Raw genomic sequence first — 19,311 nt, 5'->3', positions numbered from 1 at the left:
GTGGTATCAAATGGTTAGAGATGAGAGAAATATACCATTGACTATCGAGCATTGTAGCGATCGAGTTTCATTCATAAAATAACCTAAAATGCAATACATTTAATGCTTAAAAAACATAGAACAAGCATAATATTGGCCAAAATTAAACAAATCAATGTTTATTAGCGGACAATTGTATATAATACTTTGCGATACTTTGCGATATCGAATACACTGTCAGCATTTTCCAGCACTTTTGCAATCTCCCAACTCAACACTGGGCCGGACATCCCAAGTGTTTTGGAAGATTTTTGATGGAAATTCACAAAACAAAAGCAGCTTCCGAGATTTAAACTATACTTGCACCTGTCTTATTAGTGAGTGTGAAAGTGCGGGGGCGGGAAACACTCACAGCAGCAGGAGCAGGTTGATATGGGCCCTGGCATCCAGTAAATACTAGGACGCATCACATCACAGCACAACCAAAAATCGGTTGACCAAGGTGAGTCCCCCAGGCGGTTAGACTGGAGAGGAGAATCCGCATGCCTGCTAAACTACTAATAACGCATTGTTTCTAACCAAGTTGCAGTCCTCCTCCCCCACAAGCCCACACCAGAGACAATTTCTGTATGCAATCTGCTAAATATAGAGACATGCTCATGCCTAGAAGATGCCGCCAGAGGTGGCGATGGTGCATCATTATCACTCGAGCGCACCCATTCGCTAGCTAGCAGTAGCTTCATTGTGTTTAATGGCTTCCAAATGATGAATGAGCCTTCTTCTTGAATGTCTTTCGGCGGCCATCGCCTCCATTTCCACCAAAAATTTGCGTGTCTTGGACTATTTTCCGGCTTTATATCTCCTCGACTCTCCCCCTGTGTCTGTGTGTCTGCGTGTGTGTGTGTGTCTGTCTGTCTGGCAGAGAGTGTGAAACAGGTTTTAAATTGTTAGACAAGCTGAAGATAAATAAAAAAAAATTCTTTTTGCACTTTGCTTTTGTCAACAGTTTACGCTTCAACTTGACCTTTGCAGTCCCCGTACACATGCTCTTTCTTTCATGCCGATTTCCCTTCATAAACAACTCGTTCTGCTTGCGACCTCCGAAATTCGTCTGGGAGCGTTACATAGAAGCACATTTTGTAGTCCGTATTGCCCAGTATTCCCACCAATTTTGGATATTCCGTCAAGGTCAATGATTTCCCCCCCTGTGTCTATCTGTGGCGTTTACCCTATCACGAAAGAGCATATTAGCTTGACGCCCACATAAAGTGCTCTCGGAGCCACATTCGGATTTTGTTAAGACAGAAGTATAATTTATGGGTTTTCTGTTAAAGAAAGAGTGAGAGAAATCCAACTATTAGGCATAATTTAGGCAACTTTTGTTGTAATTCGAACAGAAGAACTCCAGTGGAAACTTATAGAAATTCTCCATTAAGATTGAATGATGGATCATTAATATTCAACAAAAGAACCTTAAAAGATTACTGAAACCTAGGAGATCTTTAGTTCTTTATATTCAGTGTGCTCTTTTAAAGGGAGATTTTTGCATAATCTGGGAAACAGGGACATATGTACCTCCCATATGTACACTCCCGTTCTTCTACAATTTCGGGACACTGTGCGGGGTACGAAACCCATTTGCCGTATCATTTCCCAAACACTGTGCAACGTCACATCTGGCTGCATGCCGCCGCCTGCCTGTATTTGGGCAATCAGTTGATTGTTCTTGTTTTTTTATGTTTTTTGCGTGTGTTTGTGTGTGTGTTCGGTTTTTATACCCGATACTCAAAATGAGTATTGGGGTATATTAGATTTGTGGTAAAAGTGGATGTATGTAACGTCCAGAAGGAATCGTTTCCGACCCCATAAAGTATATATATTCTTGATCAGCATCAATAGCCGAGTCGATTGAGCCATGTCTGTCTGTCCGTCCGTCTGTCCGCCTTCAGCGCCTAATGCTCAAAGACCATAAGAGCTAGAGCAACGATGTTTTGGATCCAGACTTCTGTGATATGTCACTGCTACAAAAATATTTCAAAACTTCGCCCCGCCCACTTCCGCCCCCACAAAGGACCAAAATCTGTGCCATCCATAATTTTAAAGATATGAGAAAACCAAAAACGCAGAATCGTAGAGAATGACCATATCTTTTAGACTGCAGAATCTGAATTGGATAGTATTATTATTATAGCTAGCATCAAGAAAACAATTTCATTTTTTCTCGCCCTGTCTCTCTCTAACACACAGGTAGCATAGGCGGCTTTGCTTAGAGTAAAACATTAGCGCCTAGATCTCAGAGACTATAAAAGCTAGAGCAACCAAATTTGGTATCCACACTCCTAAGATATCGGACCGAGACGAGTTTGTTTCAAAATTTCGCCACACCCCCTTCCGCCCCCGCAAAGGGGCTGGGGATATTTACAAATCTCAGAGACCATTCACGCTAGAGTAACCAAATTTGGTATCCGCACTCCTGTTAGATCTCACTATAAAACGTATATCTCAAAATTTCGCCATACCCCCTTCCGCCCCCCCCAAAGAACGAAAATCTGTGGCATCCACAATTTTGAAGATACGAGAAAACTAAAAACGCAGAATCATAGATAATGATCATATCTATCAGGTTTCTGAATCTGGATCAGATCAGATAATTTTTATAGCCAAAGGGAACAAATCAATTTGCACTGGCTACGCAGCGCCCGACGTCACGCTCAGACTGATTTTCTGTCTCTCTCGCACGCACTCTTCGTCGTGTCGCTTAATATTAGCGGCGTCTGCCGGAGGAGATGTCGGGTATAAATGTAGAGTTGCGGTCTCCGCAGCAACTCGCAACGTTCCCCCTCGTTTTTCGTTTTTTCTTTGGTGCTGTTTCTAGTTCAATGTAGTTCTGGGGCGCTGCTGGGTCTGAGGCTGGCTACTGAGTTTGGTTAACCCCCGGCGGAGCAAAGCGTATTTTGTTTCGTATTTGGTTTTTTCAGTAATCGGCAAACAACGCGAGCGAGCGTACGCATATATTGGGGCCGCCTAATATTTGTTGTACCCCCCCCTCTGACATCATCCCTTCTTTTTATTTTTTGCGGCGTTCGTGTGCGTGCGATTTTTTGTTGTTTTTTTTTTTGTTTGTTTGAGTGCTCACATTTCTTCTGCGTCACCTGTGGTGTGGTCTCTATTTTTTTTGCCGCCTGCGCTACTCCTTCAGTCGTCGTCGTGTAATACCGTTATGCCCGGGCTCAGGCGCACCTGCGCAGCCGCCCCCCGTCCGTGTGTGGAAACAAAGTGGATCGCCAGGAATCGATAACCAGAGAGAGGAGAGCTGAAGCTGAGGCCAAAGCCGAATCCGAATCCGAGGCCACAAGGATCTATCTATAATCGATATAGCAAAAATAAAACAAAAAAAACTGCCATACACCACGCGCTACTCTACCCGCTCTCTCTCTCTCTCTCTCTACCTCTGCCTCTGCCTCGGCCGTTCACCATGTATTCGGCGGGTAAATAAAATGAAAAATGATCAAACAAATTCCATCATCACTCGATCATTGCGCTCCACCCCGCCCCAACCCAACGATCTTTGTCTTTTTTGTGTCTCTTTTATTATGCATTTATGTTTGTACATATTTCGATCGTTATTGTTCTGCATTTTTTTTGGTTGAGAACACACCTATTTGTATGGGGTTCGATTTTGGTTTGGTTTTTCTTAGGACTCATTCAGTGCGTAAAGTGTTCGCCGGAAACGGATCATCAGACCCACATCCCCCGCACCAAGCATTCAACCATCCATCCATCCATCCATCCATCCATCGAAGCTCCCACACCACTCATGTGTGTCGTAAACGGGAGGGGGGCATCAATTATATAATTGACCGCATTTAAATGACCCCGTCCACCGTATTGGTATCAGAAAAATAGAAGCAGCAACAGCGGCTGGGCTCTCTGATAAGTTTTTGCCACCGAATTAGCAGGCGGCATGGAATCGGAATCGGAATTGGAATTTCATGCCATCATCATCCTCTTTGCTACACATTATCTGCTTTTCATGTCTGGCACTATCGAAACTAAGCACTAAGCGAAACTTATCAGTAATTAATATGGTGGAAAGGGGCTTGATAATTTATACCAATACGATTCCGGCCGGCTCTTTAATTTTAATATAGAATTTATTTATTTATTTGCTTAAGTAATAAAAGTGGTGGGATTGTAGAAACGGATTTGCTATACCCGGTACTCAAAAAGGGCATAGGGGTATATTGGATTTATGGTAAAGGTGGATGCATTTCTATTGAAAGAAAATTCTCTGGGATTTCGCCTATTCAATGCCAATTTTATATGTAAAATAATGTATAGTAGACCAAAAGCCAGCGTAAATCAGTAGTAATTCAATCAGAATCAGAATAAAATAATTTCTTACTTTGTAAGGGGAACGATCGATCATCCGCATCGCCTGTGGTGTCCCTCTGTTAAGGGCCGTCATCATCCCATCATCTCGTCATCCACTTGCTCGTAATGCACGCACTAAAACCAACCTATTGCCTAGTCCAGATATCCCCGATTAATCCCTCAAATGCCCATTCGTTCCAGTCCGCACCCACGACTACGACTATCCCGAATCGGAGATGGACGAGCGCGAGAGCCTGTACTTTGACACCATTTCGCTGGCGGATTCCGAGGCGGCGGCTGCCGCAGCCGCCCACCGCAAATCGCTGTCACAGTCGCGGAACACAATCTACCATTCGGCCGTGGATCTGGCCAATGATGAGACACGCAACAGCCTGCGGCTGGGTAGTGGCGCCGCTGCCGAGCATGCGGCTTTGGCGTGGCAGCCCGGCTATCGGCAGTCGACGGCACTGGAGCACCTGAACGGTGGAGGCGATCAAACGGATGCAGCGATTGCCGCACAAATGCTGGCCCTGCACAACGGACGGAATCATTTGCCCACGGGGATTGGTGTTGGCGGCCATACAGGAGCTGGAGCAGGAGGTGGTGACGATGAGGTCTCTAGACGTCTGTTAAGAAATAGTAGCACAGTTTCTAATAAAGATAAGAAATTGCCAATTACATACTCCCAGTGGAAATTGAGGGTAAACAACAACAATAACAATACGATCCAACAAACAAAAAATTACGATATGATCCACAACGAATTACCGCACGAAACGCCAAAAAACAAAAAAAAAAAACCAAAAACAAAAAAACCGCCTCGCTCTGCCGCTCTGCTCGCTGCCTCTCTTATTTAATCCTTCGCACTCACTCACTCATTCACTCGCTCTCATCACAACCACCCACCCAACCAACCAACCTGCCTGCTCGCTCTCTCTTGATCTCTCGCTCTCTCTCATCTTTGTTGCGGCAGTTGTTGTTGTTTCCATCTCATCCACATTTGCATACATACACCGATACGGAGTACGGTACGGTATATGTACACATCTCCCACATCACCTCTAGAGCAAGCTTTCGCACTCTTCGAACGTTCTCTTTTGCTATACACACACGAACACACGCATTCTAGACGCCTCTTCTTTCACACTCTTCTTTGTTTTATTTGCTTCTGATTGATGATACCCTTTTGCAGAAAGAGCATTATTATTCTGTATAGGTTTTGTTACGCACCCAGAAAGCATATAGATTTCTTTATTAGCAGCAGGACTGGAGTGCATCCGTTTGTCTGTATTTATATATCTTTGCCAGTTAGCCATCCATAATGTCTGTAGAAATACTATAACCAAATCTGTATGTAAATATATATAGCTGCCTTAGGAACAATCGGTTAAAGGACAAGGTTTTAAGAGTCTCTGGAAATATACCGATAAACGATGCATTGTATATTATTTATCTAGACATTCTTCGGTCCAATGATCTGTCATAAGACCTATGCTTTGAGGAACAAACCTTTTCAATTAAGCTCTAAATTGTTATTGATTAGCAATCTACATAAATCACAGAATATGTCAAGATACTATACATACAATATGAAGCTGTGTAGCTAACGGTCTGCAAAGGGTATCCAATACTTCGGTGAACCGAAAGCTTTCTTTCTTTCCAAAAAGCTTGCTTGAGGGAATTTTCTTTTTGGGTAAATGAAAAACTGTTTTGTATATTTTTGTATTTTATTGTAATTATAAATAGTATGTATGCTAATGCTCTGCCTGCTGCTGCACGGAGAAAAACGTCTGCATGGTATATATTTAAATAAATATATATTCAATGCATACATCTCCAATCTGTGCCGCCTCCCGCCTCGCAGAGAGAGAGAGAGAGAGACAGAGGAGGAGGCGGCATCAAACCCATTCTGCTGTTCGGCCGCGACGGTCGGTTGTTCTTTCGTTCCGTTCCGTCTCTCCCAAAAATGCCGGCCTGCTGTGGCTTTCTGGCCTGGCTGGGCAACCAGGAGTCCCAGGAGGAGTCTCGCATGGTGATGGGCTGGGGTGGGGCCCGGGAAGTGCAGGCACTCGCACCCACACGCTTTGTTGTTTCTAGTTTATAGATAAACATACGTATTTTTAAGATATTTCGTTTCGCCGTCTCAGTGTGATGTGATTCATATGCGGATTTGTCTAAAGCTCTTCTCTTTTCTCTTTCTTGGGATCTACAGACCTACAGACGCTTTGATGATGGCAAACGGAGCGTGGACTTTGTGCTGGCCTACAATGGCGAGGATCAGGTGGAGGATCATCGCCGGAAGCGGGAGATCTTCGAGGCGAATCTGCAGAGGGAGGGCTTGCAGCTGGAGCACAACAAAGTTCAGCGCGTGCACTTTATCAAGATCCATGCCCCCTTCGAGGTGCTCTATCGCTATGCGGAGATACTGAAGATCAAGGTGCCACTGAAGCCAATACCGGGCCAGGATCAGATCTTCGATGAGGCGGCGCCCGCCTTCAAGTCTTGCTTCACCCGCATGTGCCGCAGCCTCTTCAGTTCCGTGCAGCTGAACACGGAACTCTTTCCCGAACGAGAGCCGCGCATCCACCTGGAGTTCTCACGCAACTATCTGGAGCTGTACGACACAGAGCATCCAAACTTCTTCGATGACAGCACTCGGTACTCCATCATCAACTTTATACTGCAGCGACAGCACTTTCTCGAAGGCGAGGAAACAGTCGACAATCTGGGCGTCGAGAAGCTCGTTCAAGATGGCATCTATACATGCGCCTACACCCTCCACGATGTGAGTTTTGAGATATATATTTCTATTCCACGAGATATATATTGATTGTGTTCTTTTCTATTGCAGAAAGCGGACAGGGATCGTCTGCTCAAGGAGTGGGCCAACATCAGCAAGTGGAAGAAGTAAGAGGGAAATGCCTTGTGATTCATTTTAATTGTTGTTTATGGTTAGAGAACAATCCGGATTATTTATATTTTATCATATTGGAGAGAAAGTGTAGGACTAGTAGCTTTTATGCACAGAAGGGGATTTCCCCCTTTTTTAAATGTTGGAAACCATTATGTAGGGTATTGCTTGTATTTTCAAAAAATCCCCTCGATCTACACATCGGAGGGAACAAAGACACATAGTTTCCAGTATATCTAATAGGAATAGTAAAGTGTTTGCTGCTCTATAGGTCAGGGAATAGATCAAATGGATAGTTCCGTTGTGAGCTTTTAAGATAGCTTCCCGAATTTCTTTCCTTGGTATATCCCTGACCTATAGTGTTTTTGACATAGCCTTCCGTTCTTGTTTATTTTTGAATACTTACATAGGTTCTCCCATCAATCCCCTGTAATACCAGTAGATCCATTGAAATCCTTAGAATGCTTGTAGTAATCCTTCCCTTGTTGACTTTAGAATACTACAAATCTTGTATATATTTTGTTTCCTATATAGCCTCCAGCCACTCGACCAAATCAAAGACTACTTCGGTGCTAAGGTGGCATTGTACTTTGCCTGGCTGGGATTCTACACTCAAATGTTGATACCCATAAGCATATTCGGTTTGCTCTGCTTCCTATACGGCTTTGTTACGTGGAGCAGTGATCCGATCAGTCGTGATATTTGCGAGGATAGCGGAACGATCATGTGTCCGCAGTGCGATCGCAGCTGCGACTATTGGCGCCTGAACGAGACGTGCACGTCTTCCAAGTTTAATTATCTGATAGACAACAATATGACGGTGGTGTTTGCCCTAGCCATGGCCATATGGTCGGTGACATATTTGGAGTTCTGGAAACGCTATTCGGCGGGACTGGTGCATCGCTGGGGCCTGACTGGCTTCACACATCATGTGGAACATCCGCGTTCCCAGTATCTGGCAAAGATATCGCGCTCGAAGCGGCTGGCTGGCAATACCCAGGGCACTGGCATACTGGATCCGGATGTGCCCTTCTGGAGCATCAAGTTCCTGCCCAACTTTACCAGCTACAGCATCATGGTGTTGTTTGTAAGTGTTTGTAAATGCTTTTATCTTTCTTAAGACGATCCTTGATCATGTTTACTCCACTCCACGCCACCCTCCACAGATTTGCATATCAGTGATTGCCATTGCGGGCATCATCATCTATAGAATGGCGCAGCGTGCCTCACACAGCATCTTGGGCAGCGAGAACTCGATGACCTTTAAAGTGATGATCCTGCCCATGACGGCGGGCATCATCGATCTGATTGTCATCTCGCTGCTGGACCTGGTCTACTCCAAGCTAGCCGTGCATCTGACCAACTACGAGTACTGCCGCACCCAAACGGAGTACGACGAGAGCCTCACCATTAAGAACTATGTGTTCCAGTTCGTCAACTACTATTCCTCGCTCTTCTACATAGCCTTCCTCAAGGGCAAGTTTGTTGGCTATCCGGCCAAATACAATCGGGTGCTGGGCTTCCGCCAGGAGGAGTGCAATCCGGGCGGCTGTCTCATGGAGCTCTGCATGCAGCTGGTGATAATTATGGCCGGCAAGCAGGCAGTGAACGCCATTGTCGAGATGCTCATTCCCTATCTGAAGCGCACCATCAAGGAGATGATTTATCGTCATGGCTGGTACAAGAGCCACAAGGAGCAGCGACTGGTGCCCTACAATCAGTTTACCGAGGACTACAATCTACTGCCCGCCGAGAATAATTCGCTTTATGTGGAGTACCTGGAAATGGGTAAGGATCGGGCAAAAAAAACTCAAAATCTTATAAAAACATTGCAATTTTCGTTCTTGAATCCACTGGGAAGCAGCAGTGGGATTGTTTTAGTGCTTTCTAACCACCTCTCTCTATCTCTCTCTTTCTCTCTTCCATCTCCCTCTAAATGGTGGTGCTGCAGTCGTGCAATTCGGCTTTATCACATTATTCAGCCTGGCCTTTCCGCTGGCACCGCTGCTGGCGCTGCTCAACAATGTGATCGAAGTGCGTTTGGATGCCATCAAGATGCTGCGCTTCCTGCGCCGACCAGTGGGCATGCGAGCCAGGGACATTGGCGTGTGGCACAACATCATGACTGTAGTCACACGCATAGCCGTGGCCTCTAGCGTGAGTCCAACCGAGAATATAGAAATCAATGTAGATCTCTAAGCTGCCGTTTGTAAACCCTTTTAGGCCATGATAATTGCATTTAGCACGAACCTCATACCGAAAATCGTGTACGCAGCCTCAACGGGCGACCGGGAGCTCAACGGGTATCTAAACTTTACGCTGGCGTACTTCAACACCAAGGACTTTCAGCTGCAGCCACTGCTCGGGGGCAGTCAGTTTGTGAATGAGACGGAGTGTCGCTACACAGAGTTCCGGAATGCGCCCACGGACGATCATCCGTACAAGCGGCCCATGATCTACTGGAAAATACTCACGGGTCGTCTGGCCTTCATAGTCATCTATCAGGTATGGTCATTCAATGCGAAATAGATCTGTATTTAGCCCTATTTAATCTTTTGCTTGCCTTAGAACATCATCAATATGCTGCAGGGCGTGCTGCGCTGGGCCGTGCCCGATGTCTCTGGTCGACTGCTGAAGCGGATCAAGCGCGAGAATTTCCTGCTGCGCGAACACATCATTGAGTACGAGAAACAGCATGCCATGCTGCAGGCCCAGACAGCAGTCCACATCCAGCAGACCAAGAGCCAGGAGTCATCGGGGATGCGCCAGCGCCATGGTGCTGGTGATGAGGATGCCACCTCCTTTGTTTAACAGCCTGGGCCGTCTGCTTGCCTGCCTGCCTTTATACATATATATTTTTGTATATCCATAAGTTCATTCCATAAGTTTCTTTTATTTCATGTATTGTATATACACGCTGACACACGTCCAGCAGTTGTTGTTGTGCTTTGTACTTAAGATGATTTTTATAATGCGTGTTTTTTGCATCGAAAGTGCTCAACGAAACGGAGAGTCAAGCAATTTGCATTTTTATATAGGGTATACCATACCATACACTTGATATACATTATTGTTGAATGGTTTGTTCAGATATAGTTAATTTATGTATTTTGTACGAGAGAATCATCTTTGCTTTTGCCAGCGCCAGCAGCACACAGAAATTATACAGATATACATAATAGATAGATAGAAAGATATATATATATATATATATATGATATATAGCTATATTTGTATTTTGTAGGAAGGGTATGATATACACCAAATGTCCAAATGTGCATTATTCGATTATTCTGTATTGTATTGTATTATTTATTGTTTTGTGCATTGCATGCCATGGAAATGAAACGAAAAAGTTGAAAGCGAAGGGACAGGAGGTCATGATTGAACAAAAAACGAATTATACACCATTGTATATTTGTACAATACATACATACATGTGCTATGTATACTAAAACACTAAGAAACAATCCAATGTACCTTACCATACATATATATATATATACATATACTACCTACAACAAAACGAACACAAACATATGACATATGTACCACAGTCCTCTGCCCATCCCAGAAACCATCATTGTTTTTTGATTGTTGATCCCTTAAGGAATACCTATGTATGTCTTTTGTATGTACAATCTCTGCAGATGATCCCCCAATCTAGTATAAAGTGAATTGTTGTTTTGATAAACATATTTATGCATACGATTGCAACGATTGCGTTTACAATAAAAATAATGTTAACAAATTACGAATACGATTACGAAACGCATCTGAACTAAAAAATGAAGCAAAAATCCCCGAATAAAGAATGATTGAACCAGCAGTCAACGAATTGAAAGAGAACAATCACGCTGTATATATATTTATAAAAGAGAGCTACACATATTTGCTATGAGATCTTTTACTTTTTGATCTCTAGTTCTTTGGAAAGAGACTTTCAGTTAAAGGAATACATTTTTATAGGAAATTCAGAGAGCAAAGATATGACAGTGTTTTAGGTGTTTTTATAAGAAATATATACTATGGGGTCTTTGAACAATGGTCTCCAGTGATTTATATAGAGATTTCCATTAAAAAGAACAATTTGTATGGGAAATTTAAAGAGTAAAGATATGGCATATGATTTATTATTCATTTGTTAGATTTCCATTAAAAATAACATTTTTGTATATGAAACTCAAAGAGTAACGGCATAGAATGGGTTTTATATTAGTTTGTTATATAGATGTTAGAAATTTCCAGTTTTCCATTAAATAGAGCAGGTGTTTATGGTGAAATTCAAAGAGTAATGATATTGAACAATTTTATATTATGATTTATACATTTAAAATCAAAGAAATTAGGAAAATTAAGAGAAGCCATTAAGCCCAATGGTTCATAAGAATACATTTTCAGATTAGACCAAAACTCGCCCCTGACATGATACGGGTAACGCATTGACCGAAAAGTACGACGTTTCTGCGTCTTTTTATTTTTTCTAGGATTATGGAACCCAGACGAAGCCAAGTAGGTAGCCGGCCCCAGTCAGAGACGAAGCATAGGTAAAAAAAAGCATTGCGCGCCATCTTTCTAGGGGCTTAACGAAAAACCCCGCCATAGAACAGCTTTTCGGTATAGTATAGTGGTCTAGCAGTCTCTGAGAGCATATATATTTCCTGTTTGTTGAAACTCTCGAACGTGAGCATAGGAAAGCTTTAGTGCCATAAAAACGGTTGAATTCAAGACCTAAAATAGTTATATGATATGCTCCACGTTCGAGATAAGACAGATACTATATACAGAGATATACATGGTATGTATATGCGTATGCACGCATTTATGTCATAATAGAACCGGATAGCATTATAAAAACGAATCGAAAGGTGATAAAAGCAAATCAATTGGAACAGAGAGGCTTAGACAGCATTCAATTGAAAGTGACACCCAGCCCCACAGAGAGGAGGTCTCAATTGAGGCGCATCCAAGTGACACAGTGCCAGTGGCAGGGGCAAATGCAGCGAGCCATGGAAGCAGAGTAGCGGGCGACTAATGCAATTTGCAAATACATATATGTACATATATGTATCATAATGCACTGGGGTCTGGGGTTGGGGTTGGGGCTGGTTTTGTCTTTGGAAGGTGTCTTCCAGCGTTGGATTGTGCTGCCGCTTGGCTTAGTCACAAATCTGTTGCGCCTGGTAACGCTTGAATGGAATTCTGAGCTCTCTCTCTCTCTCTGTCTCTGCTCCTCCACCACTTGTGATCTGTGATCTGGATTTGTGTCGGCTTTCGGAATGAGTTTGGTATGCCAGAGGGCAGATGAATAAGCCGCTTTGGAAACCTAATCGCTCTCTCTCTCTATCTCTTTCTCTGACAGTCGAAGAATCTCAAGGAACTGCATGGGGCAGATCGCCAGCGGTTCTTAGACTCCTTTGATCTGGTCTTTTGCGATTGTGATGGTGAGAATGTGCCTCTGGCGGATACCTTTAATTTCAACCTCAACCTTCTACCGTTCCAAGGTGTGGTCTGGTATCCCCTACGCGACTTTATACCCGGCTCGGCTCGGGCTCTTGCCCATCTGCAGAGTCTGGGCAAGCGTCTGACATTTGTGACCAATAACAGCATCAGTTCCCCGGAAGATCACATCGAGAAGTTTGCCCGCCAGGGAAACCTGAAGATAGAGGAGGTTGAAGATCCAGGAGCAGCAGTATATTCTTTGAGCATTAATCGACTTTCTAAAACTTGCAGCACCAGATCGTGCATCCGGCCCAGACCATCTGCGATCATCTAAAGTCTGTGGAGTTCCAGGGACTCATCTATTGCCTGGCAACGGCCCCCTTCAAGCAGCTGCTGCAGGCAGCAGGCTTTCAATTGGCCCAAGAGGTGAGTCGAAAGCGGGAGGATAGCGGACAGTGCCTTGGTGACATTTCTCTGGGCCCCCTCTCCCTTTAGAGCGGACCGGTGGTGATCAAGAGCCTGAGGGATCTGCATGAGGCCATCTTCGACGGGGAACCAGTGCAGGCTGTTGTCATCGATGTGGACTTCAATATGTCGGCGGCCAAGCTGATGCGTGCCCATGTCCAGCTGCAGAATCCTCAGTGTCTGTTCCTGGCTGGTGCCTCTGATGTGCTCATACCGTTCGGCCAAGGCGAGATTATAGGTAATGCTGCACCTCCCTAATTTCTTCGTTATCCTCCCTAAACTCCCTCTTTAATCTCTAGGTCCTGGGGCCTTTATCAATGTGGTAACCGAATCGGTGGGCCGTCAGCCCGTGGTTCTGGGCAAGCCGGGCGATGCGTTGCGCCAGGTGCTGCTTCAACGCCATCCGGACATACCGCCGCAACGTGTGCTCTTTGTGGGCGACAGCCTGGCCAGTGATATTGGCTTTGCCCGGGCCAGTGGCTATCAGACGCTGCTCGTCCTCACCGGCGGCACCAAGGCCACAGATGTGTCACGCCTGCCAGCGAATCATCCCCAGCTGCCGGACTATGTTGCCGATTGCCTGGGCGATCTGGTCGATAGCGATTAACGGAGCTTGGACCTTATCCACCCCCAGACAGTTAGGAGGAGAATACATTGAAGTGGTCTTTGGCGTGGAAAACAAAGGTGTATTCGTACTATTATACATTTGCAGATACAAATATTAAGAAAGTCTTGGGATCTTGAAAAAACCCAAAAAGTAAATGCCACAAAATACTCTTCCATGAATCATAACAGAAATTGTACCGTTCTTAGGCGATAGAATCATTATGTATCGATCCCAACATTTAAAGGGTATCTAATGGTCGAAGCCTTCAAAGTGTATTATGTTTAGTGCCAAATATATTTCAGATAACGATTAAAGTATGATGTTGTCCGCTGATTAACAAACGCCCATTACCCCCCGTTCGTAAAATTATGAAAAACAGAGTAAAGGTGGAGAGAGAACTACACATGAGCCTTGGGTGTCTCGCCGAGTAGCTGGGCCACATCGGCCACACTATCCGCATAGTAGTCGGGCAACAGGTCCGGCGAGGTCTCCGCCTGGAGCTGCTCCAGCGAACAGCCGCCGCTGAGGACGAGCAGCGTCTGGAAGCCGCACTGACGACCAAATTGTATGTCCTGGGCCAGCATATCGCCCACCATGAGCACTCGCTGCGGTTCCGCTATCTTCAGGTGCTTGATCAACAGTTCGCCCAGCTCGCGTCCTGGTTTGCCCAGTGTGACGGCCTGCCGGCCGCTGGCCTCGACCAGTATGGAGGCAAAGGGCCCCGGACCGATGATGTTTACACCTTTGGCCACTGGCAGCAGGCGATCGGTGGCGCCGCCAATCAGCAGGCACTCAGGATTCCGCATCAGATACATGTGGGCGCGCAACAGCTTGGGCGATGTCAGATTGAAGTCCACATCGATGATGACGGCACGCACGGGCTGGCGGTCAAAGATGGTCTTGGCCAGGCTCTGATAGCTCTCCTCGATGAACTCGTTGGGCTGTCAAGGAGAAATAATCATTGAATTACTGGCGACGGGACCAATTTGGGGGGTGGAATTACTCACGCCATCCAGCAGCTGGAAGCCCGCCTCCCGGAGCACCGCCTTGAACGGGGCACTGGCAATGATGTAGATCAATCCCTCAAACTGAATGTCGCGCAAATAGAGGACAATCGACTGGGCGGGATGCCACACCTGTTCGGGGGCCACTTGGAGGCCCAGTTTCTCGAAATGCCTGAGACACTGCTCCATAGTGCGGACACTGTTGTTGGTCACAAATGACACCTCCTTGCCGGCACGCTGCAAGGCCTTATAGCCGTCAACGGCCCGCGGTACAGTGTACTCCATGCTCCAAAGAACGCCATCGATGTCGCTGAGCACCCGATCAAAGGAGCCCACGAAACGGTCTCTCTGCTCCTCGCTCAGCTGCAGGATGTGCTGTGGCTTTCCCTGCAAATGGAAGATATTGAGATTATTGTTTTCTTAGATCAAAATTCGCGACCGGGATGGGGACTCACTCTGGTCTCCATGATGTGGTTGTGGTCTGGTTGCCGGCAGGTTCGGTTCTGGTTCTCGCATTCACGGAAATCGACACCCGAAAGCGAAACCGAACGAATTAGCACCTCAAAAGCAGCTCCCCCGACCGGCCGGTGACAGCAAACGCGATAAAAATGCTGGAAAGCTCTCCATCCACCATCCAGCAAAGAAAGACAAAAGAACGAATGCTCTACCCGTTAACCTATGCTTGGCCCTGCCAAAGATCTCATCAAAATAGTAGCACTATCGGCGCGTAGGGTATGCCACGCAGAGAGACAGAGAGAGAGAGAAAGCTAGAATCGAAACAGAAGAAAACAAACACTTCCTACATGGCTACTTATCTCTAAAGCTCTCCCTGCCACTGAATTTCGATGGGAGCTTTTGAGCCCAAAAGCGCACGAGCTGATCTCTCTCTTTCTCTCTTCCCGGAGCAGAAACTGTAAAGGCAAGGGCCTTCCTACATATATGCTAATCCCTCTCTCCAGTTGTTACTCATTTACAAGCCTATCTTCGAAAGATTTTTCCTTTTTTCCGACAACTGAAACACGGTTGAATTGTTTGAATCATGGTAATCGGCCGCATACCATCGGCCTTTTCGAAGACCTACATATGTACATATGTACATACATATGTATGTCACTTCCCGTCGCCCCTATGAGAAGGCGCGTCTGGATCAGGAGTTGAAGATCATAAGCGAATGTGGTCTTCGCAACAAGTGTGAGATGTGGCGCGTCAAGTACTCCCTCAGTACACTCTCATACACAAATACTCATAAATAAAATTGTCCATGTCATTTCATGTGAATGATTATGACGACACGAGAAATACATTAGCAACTAAGAATAAACAATAGCACTTGTAACTTCGAGCCCACCAAAAGGGATTTAGTAATAAACTATTTACTTTATTGCTGCCAAATACCTAATTAAATGGACTGGAATATAACACCCCGCATAGGGTAAGTAACCCTATTTAAAAATACAAACTCACAAGGAGTGCGTTCCCTCCCATACAATAAGATTACCACTGCTATATAAATGGATGCATTTGTTCAATAAAATTCAGTATCAGAAACAGTACCACAACTGCCTGTCACTCATTTCGCATCGCAATCATCAGAGGTTGTCGCCGTGTCTGCAGATCCTGACATGTGTATAGATATATTAGGTAGATTAGTGGTCGTACATATATGTATGTGTATATAAGAAAAAGCTGAAGACAGTTGGTCCAATCATTAAACCAAAACAATTATTTAATGAAATTAGTAATTTATTTCAACAATATACTCGTACTACCGCCGAAACAGAGCAATGATCTGTAATTCCAAGCAAACAAAATAATACAATGTATTCATTTATACAATGTTTAGCTAAAAACCGTTATAAAAACATTTTAAATGAAATCAGTAATCGAATATATTATCGATTATATAATCATTATATAAGCGCTTTGGCATTATTTGCGCTGGCGAACAGGGTGACCGTTTACGGAATTTTTAATACTTTTCGGTATATAATGGTATATTTTGTCAATTTCATCAATCTATTAAATTTAAATTTCAACGTTATATAAAAATCCAATAAAAGCAAGTATTTAGAATAGGCCAGTCAAGTAGAAAATTGATACATCAATCGTATAAAACTATGTGGGCATGGCTAAATGGTCTATTTGCTTGTAATATTTGATGGAAGATCAAAAACGAGTATTTATTGGTAACCGGTTGACAAAACCTCTTTTTTCTCAAAATGCAATAAAAGCAAGTGTTTAAAATAATCCAGTCAATTGGGCAGGGCAGAGAGCTCCATCTTGCTAGTAATATTCGACGGAAGATTAAAAACGAGGAATATGTAAAATATAACTTGAATTCGTCAGTATATTTACGGTATATTTTTTAAATGAGACGGTATATTTCGGTATATATATCTGAGGGTCGGACGGTATATTTTGACGACAAATCCGTGGTTACACTGCTGGCGAATCTCATCCGTAAAATCCGAGTTTCCATTGTTTTTTGGCTGTTTTTACAGTGTTTCAAGAGCGTAGATTGTCGTGAAGTGATGCAACAAGTAACAGAAGCTTAGCCAATGCACGGAAAACTGCCTGCAGCCGAGTGAAACAGCTGCGGGCCAGGGAAATCGGTTCAAACAGGAGACTGGGAGTGCCACAAGAGGACCCTGACAACACAATCAATCGATAAATGGGGGCCGAGCACTCCCAGCAGCGAGCCGAGGCAGATGGCCACGAGATCTTCGAGGGCAGACATATGCCTGGGGGCGGTGGCCTGCACGATGGCAGCTCCATGGCCCTGGCAGCCGCAGCCGGAACGGCGGCGGCCAACAAACGGCGCGGCGGTGGCCTGAACAGACAACAGACGGTGCCGGGCACTGGACCGGCCAGCATTGTGATAGCCAGCAAGCAGATTATAGCGGATGCCTCGTCGCCGGCCAGCTCTGAGCTGAGTCGGCCGCCGTCGCCGCCGCTGAGCGTGTGCTCCGACTTGCCGTATGTCTCATACACGGACCGCCCTATCGGCGACTCGCCAAAGATCCGCTCAAAGCCGGCCCACCTGCTGCAGCAGAGCAGCGCGAGTCGGGCGGCAAACAGGAAGTCGCATCCGGGAGGCTTCACCACCTCCACCAAGCCGAAGCGGCCCCAATCGACGGTCTCCAGTCACAGCATTGTGATTGTGAAGCCCGGGGCAAGGGACACCAACGACGACATCGATCCGGATCTGGCCCGGCTGCGCAGCATTCCACAATTCCTTCCCGTTCTGCGGGAGTCCATCAGCTCGGCCACATACACGCGGGATGCTGAGATCCTGGAGCGCCTGCACTCGCAGCATCTGATCAACATTTGTACGCGCATGCAGACGCATCTCAATCTCTGCGCCTGCTATGTGTCCAGCGAGCAGAACCATCTGGTGGAGCGCACCAAGGTCGTCAGCAACTCCATTACGACGCTGTTTGCCAGCTTCGTGGATATGCAGAAGACGTATGCCTCGTATGCCGAACAGTTTGCCAAAATCCGGAGCGTCTCCCATCAGCTGAGTCGCTGCAATTCGCTGCTGCACGAGAATATTGCCAGTCTGGAGGCAATCAATAACTTCCTGGACGATGAGGACCGCCTGGAGCCGTTCGTATGGCGCACCGATGACAACAAGCTGCGCGGCGAGGCGGAGGGGGCCACCGGTGGCAACAGCAGTCGTCTGTGGAGGCTCTAGACGGTGCAAGGCCTGCAAGAACCTGCAACCAATCGACCCCCAAAGATTTTCTTAGTCCGTAATATTCATGTATTTACTGTGTATATTAATCGTTAACTAAATGCCACACTTAATCGTGATTTTAAATTAGTAAATGAAAATCAAAAAAATGATTTATTCAAATGCCAAATTGTCCTCTTTTTTCCGCCCACCATCCAACACCCCCACCCCAAAAACACATTTAAATTTATTTATAAATCTGGGTCATCCCTCCCATCCAGGCCAGGCCTCTCTCGCTCTTCTCAGGTGCGTCTCTTCTCTGGAAAGTAGGGCAAATGCAAACGGCAAAGGCTATAGCTCGATTCCAGTGTCTATTTCAATTATCCGACGTCATTCACTGAGTGGCAAGGATCTATAAATATCTATCTAGGACAGTTCTGCAGTTCATAGCTAGGATTCATAGGGCTAAGATACATATGTATGCCTTTAAAAAAAAATCATAGTCAAGGCTGTAGGTATTTTTTTTGGATTAAATATACATTTTGATCCACTAATTTTCATGCATTCGATTAACAAAAGAATCTTAAGAGAAATGATGGCAATATGGAACACTTTTGAACTTTTTTTTCTCTGTAATCCATCTCTAAACAAACCCCCGTTCCATGCATCATATGCCTTATGAATCCTAAGAAAGAAGTGCAACATCTAAGAGTTCCCCTATGCGAGTATGGAATGTTTTCAAGACATGTTGGAGTATTCTTAATCCAACTGTAATTTCCCAACAGAAATAATCGACAAAGAGTCTTAAAACCTTTCAGTAAACATAAACCATCCCTGAAATAATTGGTAATGCTTT

The 19,311-nt window shown here is 45.1% G+C and overlaps 4 protein-coding genes across 5 annotated transcripts; 3 read left to right on the top strand and 1 right to left on the bottom strand.

Moving 5' to 3' along the window:
• The first annotated feature begins 274 nt into the window (after positions 1-274).
• LOC6598306 (anoctamin-6) lies at positions 275-10,450 on the top strand. 2 transcript variants are annotated; one of them, XM_026990391.1, is made up of 10 exons: positions 281-481; positions 3,179-3,467; positions 4,555-4,967; positions 6,566-7,138; positions 7,205-7,260; positions 7,799-8,351; positions 8,431-9,052; positions 9,216-9,421; positions 9,488-9,769; positions 9,833-10,450. In XM_026990391.1, exons 2-10 carry the CDS (start codon positions 3,455-3,457, stop codon positions 10,073-10,075), a joined length of 2,961 nt encoding a protein of 986 aa, XP_026846192.1. In that variant the 5' UTR covers positions 281-481; positions 3,179-3,454; the 3' UTR covers positions 10,076-10,450. The 2 variants fall into 2 exon arrangements, with proteins under 2 accessions (XP_026846191.1, XP_026846192.1); XM_026990390.1 differs by lacking the exons at positions 3,179-3,467; positions 9,488-9,769; positions 9,833-10,450 and having other exon boundaries at positions 275-481; positions 4,555-5,054; positions 9,216-9,482.
• Positions 10,451-12,449: 1,999 nt separating this feature from the next.
• Positions 12,450-13,992, top strand: LOC6598387 (4-nitrophenylphosphatase). The gene is made up of 6 exons (XM_002023474.2): positions 12,450-12,552; positions 12,627-12,708; positions 12,769-12,935; positions 12,998-13,132; positions 13,202-13,409; positions 13,471-13,992. The coding sequence occupies exons 1-6, from the start codon at positions 12,544-12,546 to the stop codon at positions 13,776-13,778; spliced, it is 909 nt and encodes a 302-aa protein (XP_002023510.2). The 5' UTR covers positions 12,450-12,543; the 3' UTR covers positions 13,779-13,992.
• A 61-nt stretch (positions 13,993-14,053) lies between these two features.
• On the bottom strand, positions 14,054-15,488 carry LOC6598388 (pyridoxal phosphate phosphatase). Its single transcript, XM_002023475.2, has 3 exons — positions 15,238-15,488; positions 14,786-15,169; positions 14,054-14,719 (listed from the first exon to the last, which is right to left on the bottom strand). Exons 1-3 carry the CDS (start codon positions 15,247-15,249, stop codon positions 14,177-14,179), a joined length of 939 nt encoding a protein of 312 aa, XP_002023511.1. The 5' UTR covers positions 15,250-15,488; the 3' UTR covers positions 14,054-14,176.
• Positions 15,489-17,246: 1,758 nt separating this feature from the next.
• On the top strand, positions 17,247-18,645 carry LOC6598389 (BLOC-1-related complex subunit 5). The gene has a single exon (XM_002023476.2). The coding sequence runs from the start codon at positions 17,454-17,456 to the stop codon at positions 18,474-18,476; it is 1,023 nt and encodes a 340-aa protein (XP_002023512.2). The 5' UTR covers positions 17,247-17,453; the 3' UTR covers positions 18,477-18,645.
• Positions 18,646-19,311: the final 666 nt, after the last annotated feature.

Source organism: Drosophila persimilis, unplaced genomic scaffold (assembly GCF_003286085.1).
Source record: "Drosophila persimilis strain 14011-0111.01,24,50 unplaced genomic scaffold, DperRS2 tig00000579-arrow-pilon, whole genome shotgun sequence".
NCBI lineage: Eukaryota > Metazoa > Arthropoda > Insecta > Diptera > Drosophilidae > Drosophila > Drosophila persimilis.
Note: the sequence above shows the minus strand (reverse complement) of the source record. Positions and strands in the feature narration are given on the sequence as shown.